The sequence below is a fragment of the Balaenoptera acutorostrata genome, chromosome 11, assembly GCF_949987535.1.
Source record: "Balaenoptera acutorostrata chromosome 11, mBalAcu1.1, whole genome shotgun sequence".
Lineage (NCBI taxonomy): Eukaryota > Metazoa > Chordata > Mammalia > Artiodactyla > Balaenopteridae > Balaenoptera > Balaenoptera acutorostrata.
The window spans coordinates 11348053-11365848 of record NC_080074.1 but is presented as its reverse complement, the minus strand read 5'-3'; the positions used below and the strand labels follow the sequence as shown (position 1 = coordinate 11365848).

The 17796-nt window shown below is 57.3% G+C and overlaps 1 protein-coding gene across 1 annotated transcript in view; it reads right to left on the bottom strand.

Annotated features, from left to right (window-relative positions):
* Nucleotides 1–1912: 1912 nt before the first annotated feature.
* TMPRSS6 (transmembrane serine protease 6) overlaps nucleotides 1913–17796 on the bottom strand; it is a 37095-nt gene continuing 21211 nt past the window's right edge. Inside the window, exons 11-18 of the mRNA XM_007165664.2 lie at nucleotides 9546–9691; nucleotides 9076–9174; nucleotides 8005–8118; nucleotides 6543–6659; nucleotides 6046–6214; nucleotides 4408–4679; nucleotides 2592–2728; nucleotides 1913–2071 (exon numbers count right to left, since the gene is read on the bottom strand). Coding sequence (XP_007165726.1) covers nucleotides 1913–2071; nucleotides 2592–2728; nucleotides 4408–4679; nucleotides 6046–6214; nucleotides 6543–6659; nucleotides 8005–8118; nucleotides 9076–9174; nucleotides 9546–9691 — 1213 coding nt within the window. The remainder of the gene's footprint in view (nucleotides 2072–2591; nucleotides 2729–4407; nucleotides 4680–6045; nucleotides 6215–6542; nucleotides 6660–8004; nucleotides 8119–9075; nucleotides 9175–9545; nucleotides 9692–17796) is intronic.

Below are 17796 nucleotides of genomic sequence, written 5' to 3'. Positions count from 1 at the left end.
CCTCCTACTCCGGACCCGCACGTCTGCAGTCTGTGTCTCCCCCACCTCCTCGGTCTTCCCTGGACCACCTTCCTTGCAGGGTGGCTCTAAAATCCCTCCTCCAAACCTCTCTCAAGCTCCGCCTGCCTCCTGGACACCTCCCTCCCAGAAGCATCCCAAGTTCATGACACCTTCCCAGAGCTTTTCCTTCCCCAGGTGCCCTGGGTGGGAGTGGTCCTGGGTGACTCCTCCCTCACGTCACCCCATCCACCGTGGCACCTGGAGGACAGTAAGGGTCCTTCAACCCTATGTCCATCCCCATCGCCCTGCTCAGTCCAGGCCCCATCCTCTTCTCCCTGGAATTCTGCAGTGGCCTCCTTACTGGCCTCCCTGCCTCCCACTTCCTCCAGGCTGGTACCGGTGGTGGTTCTAAAATGGGAATCCGTCCTGTGTCACTTCCCTGCTCTAGAGCCTTCCACGGCTCCCCAGAGCACCCAGGGTCAATTCATAGCTCCATTCCAAGCTCTTTGCCATCTAATCTCAGTTTGACCCTCCCCATGCATTCCTTTTTAGCCCCACCACCACCCCTGCCAACCTCTGTTCCAACTAAAAACAACTTACTATTCCCTAACAGGCCACTGACTTTGGGGACTGTTGCCTTTGCACATGCTGTTCCCCTGCCTGGAATGCTCTTCCCCACCTTGGCCACCTTTGAACCCCAACTCAAGACTCCTCCAGGCAGCCTTCCCGAGTTGCAGGCTACCCCAAGCCCCTTCACCCAGGATCAGCATCCCCACCCCTCCCGAGATCAGGAGCCAAGTTCTGTGCAGCTCTGTGACCCCAGTGTGGCCCTTGGCACGTGGTAGGAGCCTGTGAGCTGCTTGCTGAATAAATGACTCAGAATGCAGAGGCAGTGCCGTGCCAGAGGGGAAGTGGTAGCCTGGGAATCAGGAGATAGGGCTTCCGCTCCAGGCTCCACTCCTGACCCCTCCCTGGTGCGATCATGAGACTCTCTGCCCCTCAGCTTCCTTCCAAGCTTCCAGAAGGAGCCCATCACTTGTCCCAGCCCTCACTCTGACCTGAGGGGCACCAAACCATTGCCTTCCTGGGGTTGCTCCCAGGACCTAGGCAGCTGCCCTGGAGGCCACCGCTGCCCCCACTGACCACCCCCCCCTTGGCCTTCTGGACGCTTAGCCAACAGGCTGAGCAGATAACAGGGGCTGCTCAGTCAAAGGCATGAGATTGGTGCCCGGGGCCCCATTCAATCCCCAGAAAAGGACCTCAGGTCAGACAGCTTTATTCCACAGGGCAGCTGAGCTCACCTCCAGGTGAGAATGGGCAGTGAAGGCCCGAGGAACAGGTAGGCGTGGGAGGACCCTGGACCTGGGGCTCCCCACCCTTTGGCCTGCAGTGACGGCTGGCCCACTTGGCCGTCTCCAGAGCTCTGAGGGCCCTTCCTGCGGGGGCACCTTCCTCCCCCACCCCTTAAGTTAGGCCAAGGGCTTCAAAGACTGGAATCTGCTGTCTGGAGAGGATGCTGTCCCAGCAGCCTCTGCGCTGGGGCGGGGGCAGGCGGGGGGCCCGGCAGCCACATGATTGCTGCTCAACTCTTCCCCACCAAAGTCAGCAGCGGAGGAAGGGGAAGGAGAAGAGAGAATCAGGAGGGGACAGGCTGGACGCGAAGCCCCCCAGCCGGGCCTGGTGACCATCCCAGGCCCTCAGGGGAAGTCTTGACCACCAGCTGATGGCCCTTCTCCCTTCTTGTGTCCTCACTGGGGCAGATGTCAGGCAACAGGTTGGGGGAGAGGAGAGACACCACCTCCTGTCCCCACGGGGCCCTGCCACCGGCAGAATACTTGCTCCCCTGCCTGGTGGGTGCCCTGGGCTCTCTGAGTCCAAGAGGTGGGCCCTTGCTCTGCGGCGGGGCAGCTCCTCAGGTCAGCACCTGCTGGATCCAACCAGTCACACCTGTGATGCGGGTGTAGACGCCAAAATAGTTGGGCCGGCCACAGCCCAGACCCCAGCTGACCAGCCCCGCCAGGAACCAGCGGCCACTGGGCTCCTTGCACACCAGCGGGCCGCCCGAGTCACCCTGTAAGAGGGGAAGAGACAGGGCCACGTCAGGCTAGAGGCAGCCCCTTCCAGGCAAGGGTCCCGACCGCTGGGGATGTTCTGAGTGACACATCCCCTTTGGAAGCCTCCGATAAATGGAGGGAGCCCAGACCAGCCCAGCCTGGCCTCCAGCAGGGCCTGGCTTTCGTGGAAGCGTGGATGTGTGTCCCCACGCCCTGCCCAGCTCCGCCTGCCTTCTGTGGGCTCCGTCTAGTCCTCTCTGCTGGGTCACTTGGGCAAAGTGCCTCGTGGAGGGCAAGGAGCAGAGCTGGGGTTGGGCCTCAGACCTGCCCCCCCCCGGGGTCTCTTCTGATCTGGGGCCTGCAACCTGGAGCAAGTCTCTCAACCTCCCGAGCCTCAGTTTCCTCATCCATAAAGTGGGGACAGCCAAGCCCACCTTGCCGTGAGGCTGCAGCAGGCTACTGTGGGCAGAAAGCCAGGCCCTGGGTGATGTGAGCAGCGCCCTCTCTCCCCCACCTGGCCCACCCCGCAGGAGTCACCTGGCAGGCATCCTTCTCGCCCCTGCGGTAGCCGGCGCACAGCATGCGGGGGGTCACCTGGTAGCGGTAGGCCTCGCTGCACAAGTCCTGCGGGATCAGCTGCACGTCCACCTTCTGCAGACCGTTGCTGGTGGGGCCTGCCCGGTGGGGTCAGGGACAGAGGTGAGAAGATCTGAGGTGCCCGGGGCCCCCACTCTTCCCTCGGCTATTCCTCTTGCAGCTCAGGAGCCCCCTTCCTCGCTTCTGCTCTGCCCACCCTCCCACCCCTGCCCTCCACCTCTCCATCACTCTGTTCTGGCTCCTTCTCCGAGTAGCTCATGGTGACAGACCCCACCCCGACCCTGCCCAGGGCCTATCAGGACTAGGGTCCTCCTTAGGTCCTCCCCCCTCCACCCCTCCTGCTTGAGGCTTCTTGGCTGCCTCCCCTCCGCTCTGTGACAGCCCTGGGGGATTTTTCCAGAACACCCATCCCACCCCTTCACTCCCCCCTAAAACTCATCAGCGTCTCCCCACTCTCCAGCCAGCACTTCTCCCTAGGAGCTTCAATCGATACCGTGCCTAGTCCCACCCGGAGATCCGGTCTGTTCAGCTGGGGTGGGCCCAGACATCCGTGCTTTTTCTCAAAGCCCTGATGCTTCGAGCAGGTCAGGAGGAGGACTCCTGACTCCAGATCCTCACCCAGATCCACCGGCTCCCCTCTGGTGCTGGGTGTTCTCAGGGCTCCCTGGGTTGCCACCTGCGCTCTTATCAGAAATGCCTTTCCCCTTCGCTGGGACACTGCTGACCTATCCTCCAAGCCTGAGCTCAGCCCGCCCTTCCTCTGGGCTGCCACTGCCCCCCGTACCTCCCCATCCGTGTCAGCTCCCCAGAGACTGTTTCCTGTTTGTCTTTATATTCCCTTTGTCCAACTCGATGCCTGGCATATAGCAGGTGCTCATAAATGTGTCATTGAATGAATGAATGAGGAAGTGGACCAATCCTTGTTTGACACTATTCTCTATCATCCTCTTGGACATGTCACTTTTCACCTGAGCCTCAGTTTCTCCGTCTTTAAATTATCCCTCAGTCCTGCCCACCTCCAGACTGTAAAGCACAGTACGCATTTTTAAAGCCACCACCGCGAAGGGTGCAGGGCATGGCTGTAGTTATGTACAGAACTGAGAGGTGGCCTCTAGGGATGGCCAGCTCCGGTCAGTGTAGGAGGGAAGGGGAGAAACTCATGTTTCTGAGAGGCAGCAGCCAAACAGCAGGGGCTCTGGGGTCAGATAGTCCTGGGTTCTAGTCTCTGCTCCAACTCTCTCTGGCTGTGTGACTTTGAGTCACAGCTAAATGTCTCTGAGCCTCCGTTTCCCCATCCTTAAGATGGGGTCCATGATAACCAATAGCTAGGGTAATTGGATGGATTAAATGAAATCATGTTCCCCTAAAATCTAACCTCCATGTGGTGTTAATAATTAAGAGCCTCCCCCCAACACAGACACATACCCCTCTACCCCCCACTGTCCAAGGAGCAGAGGGTTGGATCTTGCCCACGGGCTGTGGGGTCCCCGGCCTGCCCCATCACTCCACACATATCCCCTAGGATATCCTTCCATGACCTTGGTTCTCCTTAAATGCCCTTCTGGCAGGAAGGGAAGGGGAGAGGCCCACGGCCATAGTTAAAGGTTGTTTTTTTCCATGAAATCCAGCGCAATTTAATCCCAGGACTAGCGGGCCTCTGGAGTGGAGCCCCAGGGCCCCTTGCCAGTTCACCTCCAGGCTCAGAAGCTGCGTGAGGGGGACCCATCCCATCTCCCCTGCCCGCAGTCCCACTCACCACCCTCGCGCAGGGCACCCCAGCCCGTGATCCAGCAGTGCAGGCCCGGCTCGAAGAAGTGGGAGCGCGCGGGCAGGCAGACGGGGTGCACGGAGGCCGAGCGCACCACGGGGTGGTCGAGCTGCAGCAGGGCCACGTCATAGTCGTGGCTGTCCTCCTCATGGTACGGGTGCAGCAGCAGGCGGCTCACCTTGAAGGACACCTCACCCGGCCAGCGAGAGCTCTGCCACACTTTGCCCAGGAACACGGTCCACAGCGCCGGGGACGCCATGCTGAGGGCAGGGAGGGGGACTCGCTCAGCAGCCGCCTCCCCGATCCCATCCCAGATTCCTAGGGTAGCCAGCTTTCCCCCGGGACACCAGCCTCCAACCCATCCCCGCCCTGCTCTGGAAGGCCAGGCAGCTGGCGGTACGGTGTTCAGTGTTGGTCCTGGAGCCCTCCTGCCTGGGTTCCAGCTCCAGCGTCATCCCTCCCGAGTTGTGTGTGTGCACCTCTCTAGGCCTCAGTCACCCCATCTGCAAAATGGGAATAGCATTATCTACTCATATGTTCCTGAGGGAATTCAATAAAACTGTGTATGTAAAAAAATTAGCACAGTGCCAGGCACTGGCAGATCATTCTCTCCTTTTTTTCTGTGCACTTTCTAGATGGGGCAGCTGGGAATGCCCTGAAACTTGCTGGTCCTCAGGAGGAGGGGGAGGGAGTTGAGTGTGGAGGAATTGGCAGAGACTGGGCTGTGCAGACCCCTGGAGGCCAGGTCAGCATCCAGGTCTTTCTCTACCTGTGGGCAGTGGGGAGCCAGGGGTGGAGTGAAAGAAGCTGGGTAGTCAGACCGCACCCAGAAGGGGACCCGGGCACCTGGGCAGAGGATGCAAAAGGGAGCTGGGCTCTGGGCTGCCGGAGTGACCCAGGGGTGATGGTGGCAGCGTGGACAGGCAGTGGCTGAAGATGCGTCCAGACCACTGGGAGGGCTTGCGGCCTGGCTGAGTGTGTGGGGGGGGAGGGGTGCCCTGGCAGCTGCAGGCCTTTGGCTCGGACCCTGTAGACCCAGGACGGAGGAGAAGGTGTGGGGACAGAGTCCGCGACTGGCCGTGCTGGGGGCGGGTCTGGGGCACCAGACATCAGGCTAGGGGTGGAGAGGGGGTGCTGTCAGCCCGCCACGGAGATGCGGACGATGTCTGTGGGGCAGGGTGAGATGTCCCTTCTTGTGGGCTTCTCTGCCCCACCTCTCCCGCCCCAGGTCACAGACAGGCATGCCTGGAGGAGGAGGGTTCATGGCCTATGAGCAAGTCAGGCAGTTCTGTTTTCTGCTGTACCCCAGTGCCTAGCACAGCCCCTGGCACATAGTAGGAGCACAGCGAATATCGTTGAATGGATGAATGAGTAAATAAATGAATCACTGACCCAGCTGAAAGCAAGATACGAAAAGTAGAGCACAGAGAGGTCGAGCGGCCTCTCCAGGGGCACAGAGTGTGCTCGTGGTGGAGCCAGGGCTGAACCCAAGTGTCTGAACAGCCGGTCTGAGGGGCTTCCCACCGCCCTACCCTCTGTCTGCTTAGGTTTCAGACACACTGTACCTCGTCACAGCCTTCCCTACCCCACCTCTCGTGGCCCACGTCCCCGTGCCGTCCCCCTCACCTGTCCTCCTGGAAGCAGTGGGCAGCTGTGATCACCCAGCGGTCGGCGATGAGGGCCCCCCCACAGATGTGTCGGCCCCGAACCTGGAGGCTGGCCTGCCAGGGCCACTCACCCTCCGAGGACTCGGCCCCGCCCACGATGCGGCCCGAGGGGCCCTGGAGGCCACAGTCTAGGGGTGGAGGAGGGGGCAGGGATGGACAGAGGGCGAGCGGCCGCAGAGAAACAGACGCAGAGAAAAAGAGAAGGGGGAGGCATGAAGGGAGAGCAGAGGAACAACATGAAGGGGACGGGGAAAGAGAATGAAGGGGCGAGGGAGGGAGAGAGGCGGGCAGGGCCCACACCAGGGGGCAGAGGCGGGGTAGAGAGACAGATGGACAGTCGGTGAGCTCTCCCTCCAGCTCCGCAGGGCGGGCACCTCCCTCCCTCCCAGGCTGGAGGGCCGAGCAGGTGGAGGGGAATGCCGCCCAGCCCAGCCTGTCGGAGCCCCCAGGGCTCACCGCAGTACTGCTCGTCCGAGCCATCCTTGCAGTCGGGGTGCCCGTCGCACTGTGGGTTGGGCTTCTTCACACAACTGCGGTCCTCACACTGGAAAGTGAAGGTCCCGCAAGGCACCCCTGGGATAGAGGGGGTGGGGGCAGGGCTTAGAGGGTGGGTCCCTGAGCCCAAAGGAGTCTCCAAAACAAGGCCAGGGAAGACAGAGCCTGGAAGAGGCCAGGAGGCGACCGGGGAGGGGTCTCTTGACCGCACTAAAGGGTTCCCTGAGGCTCCTTTAAGGTCCCCTAAAGGCAGGCCATGTCCCCTCCGCACCCCTCGCCCCCTACGCTGGTCTGTTAAGAGAGGGCAGTGTCTCCCCTCTCAGACCTGGGCTCCTGACCGTAAGGTTCTGCTTCCCCCCAGGTATGGTACCTGAAGGCAGACCCGTGCCTCCACTTTCAGCCCAGTGAGGCTTCCAAGAGCGCGGCTATGCCCCTCCCATCAGACTAAGCTCCCCTCCTAGCCTGGCAGCCCTGCAGGCCCTGCCCCGCCCAACCACACAGCAGCTCCTCACCACCTTCACTGTGAAGGGCTTTCTTCTCCACCAGTCTTCGCCTGGTCTCCTTTCCTTCGCTACTTAAATGTTACCTCTCTTCAAGGTCCAATTCAAAGCCTACGTCTTCTAGGAAGCTTTCTCAGCCTGATCTCCTCCTCCTCCTCCAGTCTTCTTATGCTACTGGACATGATGTCCAGAAGGTTTGGGCCAGAGAGAGTCACCCATCATTTTATTTCTTCTACTATCAGATAATCCCCAGAGGGCAGGGACCACCTTGGTGTCTTTTATTCCCATTTCTCAACTCTGCCTTGCATATCACTGGGTAGTCTGTGAGTGAAGGCTGGCTGGTCAGATGGATGGATGGATGGATGATGAATGGATGGATGGACGAATGGATAAAACACTGGAGACTCAGACAAGAGATTGGGCAGACCAACAAATGGGTGACTTGATGGTCTGGTAAGAAACTGACAAGCAGCTATTTGGATGGATAAATGAGTGGATGTAAGGACCAATGGACAAACACGTAGTTAGAGAGATCCATGGATGCATGGATGGAGGATGGAACAATGGACATACAGAGAGGCAGTTGGGTAAACCAGCAAGTGAGTAGATTGATGGCTTAGTGGATAGGGAGATAGGTGGTTGGACAGGCCGATGGATGAGTGAGTGAGTGGATGTATGAATCAATGGACAGACAAGATGGTTGGGGAGACCAGAAGATGGATGGATGGATGGATGGATGGATGGATGGATGGATGGATGGATGGATGGACAGACGGACATATAGGCATACTTATAAATGGGTTGGTAAGTATTTGGACAAGAGGGCAGAAACCTCTGCAGAAGAAGCATGCAGAAGGGCCGGGCTATCTGGCTGAGCCCATTCTGTGGTTTCCCTCTAGATACCTGGTCATACCCCGCCCTACCTTCCTGGCACTGCTCTTCATCACTCCCATTGAGACAGTCAGGCTGCTGGTCACAGACCCTGGACAGTGAGATGCATGTGCTGTCCTCTTGGCACTGGAATGTGGCTCTGCAAACTGTATGAGGACACAGGGAGGGGACAGGTGGGAGGAAGCCAGAGGCACTAGGCTGGGACTTTGCGCCGCCTGTGACTGTGCATTGTATCACATGTCATGATCACAAATCTCTTTCTCAGCTACTTTACACCTGAGTGTCACTGCAACCCTGTGAGATACTCCATTTCATCGGTGGAAACAGAAATGACGTGACTTTTCCAAGGTCACCTGGCTGAGCCAGAACTTGAAACCAGATGTTCTGGTTCCAAATATGAGGCACCTTCACGAGCACGAAGGCAGGATCAGCCCGAGGCAGGCACATTCCCCTTCCCTCCCGCTTCTCTCCCCACATATGTAAAACTTCGATGGGATGCAGGTGGTCTGGGGAGATCAGACTGGAACAGGCTGTACTGATGGTGACTCTGGGGGCCAGAAGCCAGGATTCAGAGGCAGAGGTATTAATCCGAGAGAGCCCTGGCTTGGGGACCATCAGGACCCTGAGCCCCTTCTGCCAGGGCTGGGCAGTGTGAGCACACCCCAGGAAGAGTTGGCAGCTCCAGTCTGAACCCCTGCAGTGGAGGACCCCACTCAAAGGAGACAGATAAAGGATCCTCTCCTTGGCCAACCTGGATCTGCTGGGCTCTGCTTGACAGCCTTCCCCCTTCTGGTCCTACCCTCCCTCATCTGCTCTGTTCTTTCTTGGACAGCTGTCCTGGCAGAAGGCTGGGGGTGATGGCCTGGTGGGGAGAAGCCCTGAGCTGGGAGTCAGGACACCTGGGTCCCAGCTTGTCCCTGTCACTGCCCCACTGGGTGGCCCTCACGCTGTGCTTCCACCATGCCATCTCAGCACAGCGAGGGAGCCTTACTTCCTGGACACTGCTAATGAGAGCTGCCTGTGGGGGGCGGGTTTCGAAAGGGTGGGCTCAGCCCAGCACAGAGGTGAGGAGAGAGGAGCGACGGGGAGGGCGGGCTGCTCACCGCAGTTTCTCTCATCCAGGCCATTGGGACAGTCTTTGACCCCATCGCAGGCGGGCACACAGAGTCCATTCACAGAGCAGAGGAACTCTCCAGGGCAGGCTGGACAGGGAAGGAGCCATTAGGACACGTGTCATCATGAAAACACGTGCAGATACGAGGCACCCGTGTGCTCACGTGTGTACCCCACACGCCTGAGTACACGATCCATGTGGACATACATGTCCGGGCACATGCACGCAGCACACACTCGGGTATGTATGAGTGTATATACCTCATGAACACGTATGACTGCCTTGCACACGTGAGCACACACAAAGCTGCATATGTTCGTGCACACATGCGCACGCGCATGCACACACACACACTCCTTTTGAGCAGCCTCTTGGTGCTTCCAGGGACAGCTAAGAGGCAGAGAGAAGCTGCGGGGGCTTAGGGGGTCCCCGCCCCAATCCCCAGCCTGCCACACTCACGATCTGACTGGTTGTACAAGCCGTAGTGCACCTGCACGCCGGGCCCGGTGAGGGAGATCTGGGACGTGAAGTTGATGGTGATGCCAGCGGTGGCCACCACAGGGATCCTCTCGGCGTAGGGCTGCAGGGTGCGCAGGCCACACAGCCTGGGGGTGACCAGAGAGAGACTCAGAGCCACACGGTCTGGTCCAAGGTAAGGGACAGCCTGGGTCCCCGTGTACAGACAGGACAAGGACAGGGCAGTCGGAAAGGAAGGGGGAGCCACAACCCCAGCCCACCCCCACCTCCTCTGTCTTGATTTCTCCCTTGGGTGGCCACTCACCCCCAGAGTCATCTAGAAAGCAGCCTGGCTATGTCACTCCCCTGCTCAAAAACCTTCAATGGCTCCCCATTGCCTGCAGGATAAAATTTAACGTCTGGATTCTAGCTCCAGTCACCTAGGAGCTGTAAGAGTCTAGCAAGTCAGAGTCCTTCTCTGAGCCTCACTTTCCTCCCTTGTAAAACAAGGGAAATTATCACCTCTGTTGACCTGACATCTGACAAAAGGCTCCAACGTGTCAGTGGAAGCAACAGTCCTTGACGGGTCTACTCTCCATAGAGAGGAAGGGATGTTCCTCCTGTGCTCGGTGTGGTGTGAGAAGGCAGCCTCGCCCCCCATTCAGGCCTTTCCCTCCCACTGAGAAGCCTCCACAGCCCTGGTGGCTTCCCTGTGACCCACTGGGCCTGAGGGAGGCACCAGTCCCGCTCCCAGGGTCCGCAGTGCCATGCTGACGGGCAGCACCTTCTCCGTGCGTGGCCGCACTTGGGTGGGACCATCCCCCAACTGTGGGCGCACACTCACATCCCTGTTGGACCCCCCCCGTCCCCACCAATGATGCTCTTGTTCCCACAGAGCAGGTGAAATTCCCCGCAGAGAGCAGGTAAGAATCCTCCCGACTCCAGGGTGAGGGGCATGGGGCTCATCCGCACAGTGCCTGGGCACACCTGGCCTTACCGAGCAGGAGGCCATGCTTTCATGGAGCAGGCGCAGCCACGCCCCCCAAGCAGCGGGACCCTCCCCAGAGCGCAGCCTGGGGTTCCCTGCCTTCCCCGGCGGGACACCCTCAACAGAACAGCTGGGTCGGCCCCATCAGCTCCTAGGAATGCCTCCCACAGGGAAGGGAGTATCCTCACAGAGCAAACAGGAATGCCTTTACAGGTGAGGGAAACACCCAGAACACGGGTGGAAAGGTCTGCAGAGAGAGGTGAAAATGCCCCCGGCAGAGAAGGTAGGAGGAAGTCAAGAGAGCAAGTGGGAGTGCCCCAAAGCATGATGGGAACATCCCACAGCAGATGCAGCAGCCCACAGAGCTGGTCCCCTAATTCCCAGGGGCCAGAGGCTTCCTCAGAACTTCCAGAACACGGCAAGCATTTAATAGGTCAATAATAGTTGGAGGCCTCATTGCATGGGGATTTTGAGGTCCTCACAGCAACTCCACCCTGTGAGGAGGAATTGTTCTCCTCCCGCTCTGCAGATGAGGCTCAGGAAGGGAAGTGCTGAGCTGGATGAGAATCCAGCCTCCTCAGGACCCAGGAGGCTCCACCCAGCCTCCACTGTGGGGAGGTGCACCCTGACCCTCCCTGCCACATGAGCTCTAGGGGCTGAGCCCTCATGTTGCCCATGACCCCCTCAGACCCGGCCTAAGGTTTAGTTTCCCCATACTGTTTGCCTGCAGTGACCATATTCTTGCCCCCATACCAAGAAACAGTTCTCAAAGTATGGTCTGGGGACCCCTTGGGGTCCAAAGTAAAAATTATTTTTATAATAATTCTCAAGTATCATTTGCCTTTTTCACTCTCTTCTCACACAAGATAGAGTGGAATTTTCCAGAGACTATGTGATGTGTAACCCATTGAATGCGGAAGCAGGTGTGGGGATTCAGTTGTGGTCTACTAATCCAATTAGTAAAGAAAGTTGCAAAAATGTAAAACAGTGATATTATTCCTCACCAAATGTTTTTAGTTTTGGAAAATATAATTAATTTTTCATAAAATATGGCCTTTATATTAAAATGTAATGGGTTTCTTATTATTTTAAATGAACTGATAAATATTTTTAAATGTTCTCAGTTTTCATTTCTAATACTGTAAAGATAGGTTACAAATATAGTTTTTATACAAGGCATAAAACTCTCTGGGGCGCTCCATAATTTTAAAGAATATAGAGGGGTTCTGAGATGGAAAATTTTGAGAACCACTGCTCTGCAGCCCAGGGGGACCAGAGCGGGATGAGGTGCCACCAGGGGGCGCTCCTGAACAAGCCTCGTCCTTATCCTTTTAAAACTAAGGAAGCATGGGGGGGTTGTGGTTTGTTTTTAAAGTAGATAAACAAATGCTATCATGGATTACTATCCCCAGAGAATTGCCCTGGGGAGTGGACAGGGGATCTGGGGGCTGGGAAATACCGGGCAGGGGGAAATGAGGAATCAGGTGCATTCCTGAACATGCTTAAGGTTCAGGGGCCTGGGGCACTGTCCCCAGACGGTCACGGGAGACTGTGGAGAGACAGGGAAGGAACCAGAGCCGGGTTGGAGGGCAGTGGAATGTTTCAGTTTATAAGAATTTGAGGGCTGCCTGGTCACCTCAAGCCTTGGCCAGAGGCTCTAAGGCACCAGCGTCTGCCGATAGGACATTTCTCTACTGGCATCCAAGAGAGGATTCCAGGATCAGCTTGTGGCTCAGCCTGGTACTCAAGAACCTGCTCAGCCTGGGCAGCATTTAGTTCTCACCCTGGAGGCCTGGGGCAGACAGGAGGTGGCAGAATTCCTGGGGCAAGGCTCTTCGTTATCAGGAGCCAGAAAAGAATTCAAGGCAGAGGCTGTAATCTGGCAACTCAGGCTGAATCACTCAGCCTAAAGATGATCTATTTAGCCTATGCAGTATTAAAAACTTTTTTTCAAATGTAGTTGCCAGCTAATTTCACATAACATCTTAGATTCTTGCTTCTGAAAAATAAGCCCTAGAAACACTGGCTGGAAGTGATCAGAGGCTGCCCCAATTAGGCAGGGCACGTGTGGCCCAGCTAACCAGGTCCCTCCCTCCCTCCCTCTCCCCCACGCAGCCTGCTTCGAGGAACTACGCACTGGCCTGGCCCCTTTGCACGTCATCGTTTCTGGTTCTTGCCGCAGTGCCTTCTGCATGAGGGTTTGCATCCTCTGGCTCTCCAGTCCCTCCCCATCCACCAAATGCTGGCCCCTCCCCACAAACCCTCTCCAAGGAGCACCAGAAGTCTGAAAGCTGTGGAGTCCATGTCTCATCTAAGCTACAAAGTGCTGGGGGTCTGACGGCACATTTTTGCACCGGGGCCTGACTTGCTTTCTCACTTTTCTGGATTTGGAGAATTTTCCTTCTTGCCTCACCTAGACAGTAAGCAGGGATCCGGTCAACCTTGCATGTCAGCAACTCTACACAGGGAGGAGTTCAAGAAAGATTGGATGGTAGATGGACGGATGTGAATGGATAGAAGGAAGGAAGGAAGGGTTGGTGTATTGATGGATGGATAAATGGATGGGTAGATGGATGGATAGATGGATGGAAGGAAGGATTGAAGGATGGATGGAAGGATAGATGGATGGATACACACATACATTCATTGCCTTCCCTAAAGACAGGTTAAATGGGAAAGACAGTCAGCGAAGGCAAGCACTAAAAAAGGGAGGACAGCAGTCTCACTTGGTGGCCAGAGTGGTGGACCTGAAGCTGCAGAGCTGAGGCTGAGGCTGGGCTCTGCCACATGAACCAGCTGTGTGACCTTGGGCATCTGGCTCAACCTCAGCAAGCTCCCATTTTCACGTCTGTAAGATGGGGTGATAGCTCCCTTGTAGGATGTTTTATGGCATGTGTGAGAAATGATTTCTTTGAAAACCAGCTGCTATCGTAGGGCTGTGAGCTCACCAAGGGCAGCAGCTGGAGCTCCTCCGTCCTCATCGCCAGCACCCGGCAGTGCCCGAGGAGCCTCTGTGGCCGCCCAGGGGATCAAAGGAGCAGAAGGGCCGCCCCATAGCCAGGCCGGGCCTGAGGGGCTCCAGCAGGCCTGAGGAGCCAGTGGCTCTGCCTGTCCCCATCGGTGAAGTGGAAATGGTTGGGCTGATCACAAGAAAAGTGACATCACAGGGGAGGAAGCTGGCAGGAGGCAGGTTCCCGGAAAGGGGGAACCCTGTGCCGCACTGACTCCCAGCCAGAGTGGATTCCGCGAAACCCAGCAGCTGGTAGCCGGATTTCACAGGTCAGCTCCCTCCCACGCCCCCAGGCCACTCAAAGGGCATGAGGCCTCTGCTGGGGAGAAACTGGGGAGAAAACAGGGAGGTGGGGGGAAGGCAGAAAGGGCTCAGGGGAGTGAGGTGACGTGCCCAAGGATGCCCCGTCCGTGGAGGGAACCCGGGCCAGCCTCTCCTCATCACTGTGCTGGCACCTGAGGGCTGAGACACCCTCTCCCCACACCCACCCTCTGTCGCTCCTCGTCAATGGCCATTCTGGGCCCCAGGACAGTGCCTCCCCCTCCCTACAAATCCTGTGCCTGGAAATCTACACCCTTCCCCAGACCTCTTGTGTCTTTGCCACCCACACAAGCAGATTTTCCAACAAATGCTTATTCAAAGAATTTCCCAGCAACTACACAGGCTGATGGTTATCAAAAAAGATGAGAACTAGAGGAAACGGTTTGTCCGGTGCTTACAGTCTGGAGGTACACCTCTGCCTTCCCTTCCACACTCAGACACGGGCAGGAGCCTGGGGCCAGGGGGCCACGAGTCCCCACCGGGGGACCCCGGACCCTTAACGAAGGTCTGAGAAGACAGGGGTGGGACTTCCCAGGCTGCTCTCGGAGCTGGCGAGAGGAGAGCCCCAGAAGCTGTCTGTCCCCTCAGCAGGATGCCAGTGCGTTAGTCGGGATGGCTTGGCCAAGGGAGGGAACAGCCGGCACAGCTGCTCGGAGGCTCTGCAGGAAGATTCTGCTTGAGTGTGAGCACACAGATGAGCACGCGTACGTGCGTGGACGTGCGCACACAGGCCCGCACGCCGCCACACACGCTCTGGATCACACTGCCTAGCTCAACTCTGGTTTCTCTAGTCACGAGCTGGGTGACTTTGTGTGAATGCCTTTGCCTCTCTGTGCCTCAGTCCCTCATCGGTCTATGAAGGAGGCAGTGCGGGGCCTGCTTCCTCACCACGTTGCTGAGGATGAAGGAAACGGCACCTGAGCTCTGGGCCTGCCTGGTGCAGAGTCCAGAGCCACTTACGAACTCATGGCCGGTGCCTTCTGGAGCTCCTGCCTATCCCGGCCTGCAGGAGCCGGCGTCCTCCGCCCACGATCTCATTTACTCCTCCCTGGATGGGGACCTGCTTCATGCCCACTTTCCAGATGAGTTAGCTGAGGCTGAGAGGGGTGAGTCCTTGCTGAATAGAAGAAGAGGAGCCAGGGTTTGAACACTGCTGTGTCTCATTTCTACAGCTAAGCTCTTTCCACCTCTCCAGCCCAACTTGGAATGACATTTCATTAGGAGCTAATAAACACAACTTATTGGAAGACATCTTTCAGATGGGTAAATAATAAAAAGTTGGGGCCCTGGACCCTGGGCAGGCCTAACCCCCTTATTTTACAGATGAGGAAGGGGGTGTACCCAGAGTTACATGCAGAAACCAGGTAACCAGACTCCCACAAGCACATCTTCAACCCCCCAGCAGGTGGGGGAGGCTTGAGAAGAGAGAGGAGGGGGTGGGAGTGCCAGGCCTTGTCAAGCCTCACCCTCTCACCCCACCCGCCACCCAGCTGCACCCTGGTCCCTCGCCACCACTTCAAAAGTGCAAAAAGACAAGGACAAGAAGCCAAGTCTTTAGTCCTCCCTAGACCTCAGTTTTCCCACCTGTACAATGGGTGAGGGTAGGGCTCGATTATCAGCCCAGCCCAGTTTCTATAGCTCAACGGTGCTTTGAGACAGTGGGGAGGGTGAGACCCCTCCAACCCCGATAGACTCTGTCACAGTGCCTGAAATTTCACCCTCGCACTATCATTCCTTCTGATGAAGACTCTCCCCATCTGCGGTCCACACTTGAAACCCAAGGGTAGCTCATGAAGTCCCAGCACCCAGTGCCCACACCTCTGCCCAACCCTCCTGGCTACGTCAGGGAGGCAGGAAGAAGGCCCTGCAGGGGAGCACGTTGTGGACCACCGTGTGTCCTGCTGTTCATGGCTAGTGGTGGGCATGGGAGAGAGGCCCTGACTGCGGACCCATCTGGGTACTACTTAATCCCACTGAGCCTCGATTCCCTTCTCTGGGAAATGGAATGATGATGCCTCTGACATCCCAGGCTGTCGGGCCATGAACTGATGCCCTGTGCTGAGCACCAAGCAGGTGGAATGGGGCGCCTGGTGCCAGGGCCCGGCTCCCGGCTAATGGAATAGCCATGGCGGTGGGGGGTAAGTGCGGGAGCATCAGCCCCAGGCCCTTCTCGTCCCTTCCTAGCCCCTCGTCGAGATACCAGATTCAGCTCTGGGGTTGAGAGGGTGGCGGGAAAAAACGTTATCATCATGTGGAGAGCCGTGAATCAAGGACCACTCTCAGGGTCACTCTGGGCTCCTGACACTGGGGGGTGAGCCCAGCCATCCTCAGTCTGCGCAGCCCCCAGGCAGGTGGGGAGGGGCCCTGAGGGAGCACCACAGAGGATCAAGGCAGCCAAGCCCAGAAATGCCACCCACATGCTGGGACCCGTGGAACAAGATGCCTTCTGCTCTCCAAAAGGCACCGGGGCAGAGTCACACCACTTGACATCACCCCCAAACGGCACAGGCCTGAACTCACACCCTCAGCATGTCTTCTTTTTCCTTTTAATCATGGTCCCTGATAAATTGCAAAATCCCTGGAAAGGATGATGACGAGTCGACGAGCATCATCAATCCCTGTCCCCTTTCGTCTGGCTGATGCTTTTCAAAAGGATCAACCGATAAGCAAAATACAAGCGTTGGGCTTCCCTGGTGGCGCAGTGGTTAAGAATCTGCCTGCCAATGCAGGGGACACAGGTTCGAGCCCTGGTCCGGGAAGATCCCAACATGCCACGGAGCAACTAAGCCCGTGCGCCACAACTACTGAGCCCGAGTGCCACAACTACTGAAGCCCGCAAGCCTAGAGTCCGTGCTCTGCAACAAGAGAAGCCACCCAATGAGACGCCCGTGCACCGCCACGAAGAGTAGCCCCCACTCGCTGAAACTACAGAAAAGCCCGCGCGCAGCAACAAAGACCCAACGCAGCCACAAATAAAAGACAAATAAATAAATTTATAAAAAAAAAAAATACAAGCATTGGTGAACGTGGACACCAACCCCAGAATCCAAGAATTCCAGAGTCCTAGAACTTTCCAACTTTAGTGTATTGGAATCTTGGATACTCAAAATCTGTGAAACCAAGAAATCAAGAACCTTGCATATTAGAATCCCAGCCTCTGTTAGACCCCTAGGATCTCAGGGTTGGAAGGCGAGCAGAGGCCCAATCTGCTACTAGATGTAGAATCTTCTCTTCAGCATCTCTGGACTGCAGGTGGGGAGGGGTCTCCCCAGTTTTGCAAGGCTACTTTGAGATCCCTTCTCTCTCCCCAAGCCTCTGCCCCCCCTGCAAAAATAGAGCCATGGGAGGGTGTCCTGCTTTCCCTCCATGCCTCCCACTCCCCTCCCGCCCCGTTATCCCCTGTGCCTGACCCATCCTCTCTGCCTCTAAGGGACGCTCCCCCACAGCATTTAGACACAGAGCCCCTCCCATTGTAAATATCCCCTCCCTTGAATGCCCTAGTTCTCTCCTTCACTCCCCAGACCAGGGAAAGCTCGTCTGCACTGCCTCCATTCCCTGCTTCCCTGCCCACCCCACTCCTTTGCAGCCGTCAGGACCACCAGTGGCCCGCAGAGTGCCAGCCGCAGTGGGCATTTCCCAGCCTTCATCCTACTGATCAAAATGCAGGCACACTGACCAGAGGATGGCCTGGGCACGCTGTGTCCTGCCCACCTCCCCAAGGGACTCAATTCTTCCTCAGGAACTTTGTCACCGGGGGGCCAAGGGCAGGACAGATAGCAAGGGCTGGCGCCCCACAGGGGGCACGGGTGATGCAGGGTGGCCCTGGGAAGTGGTCAGGTTAGCAAAAGCGGCATGGACACCGGCTCTGCAGCTCCACAGTCGGGAAGCCGCTTGAATTTGGCCAACAGCAGGGAGCGGGCAAGAGATGCCTCCAT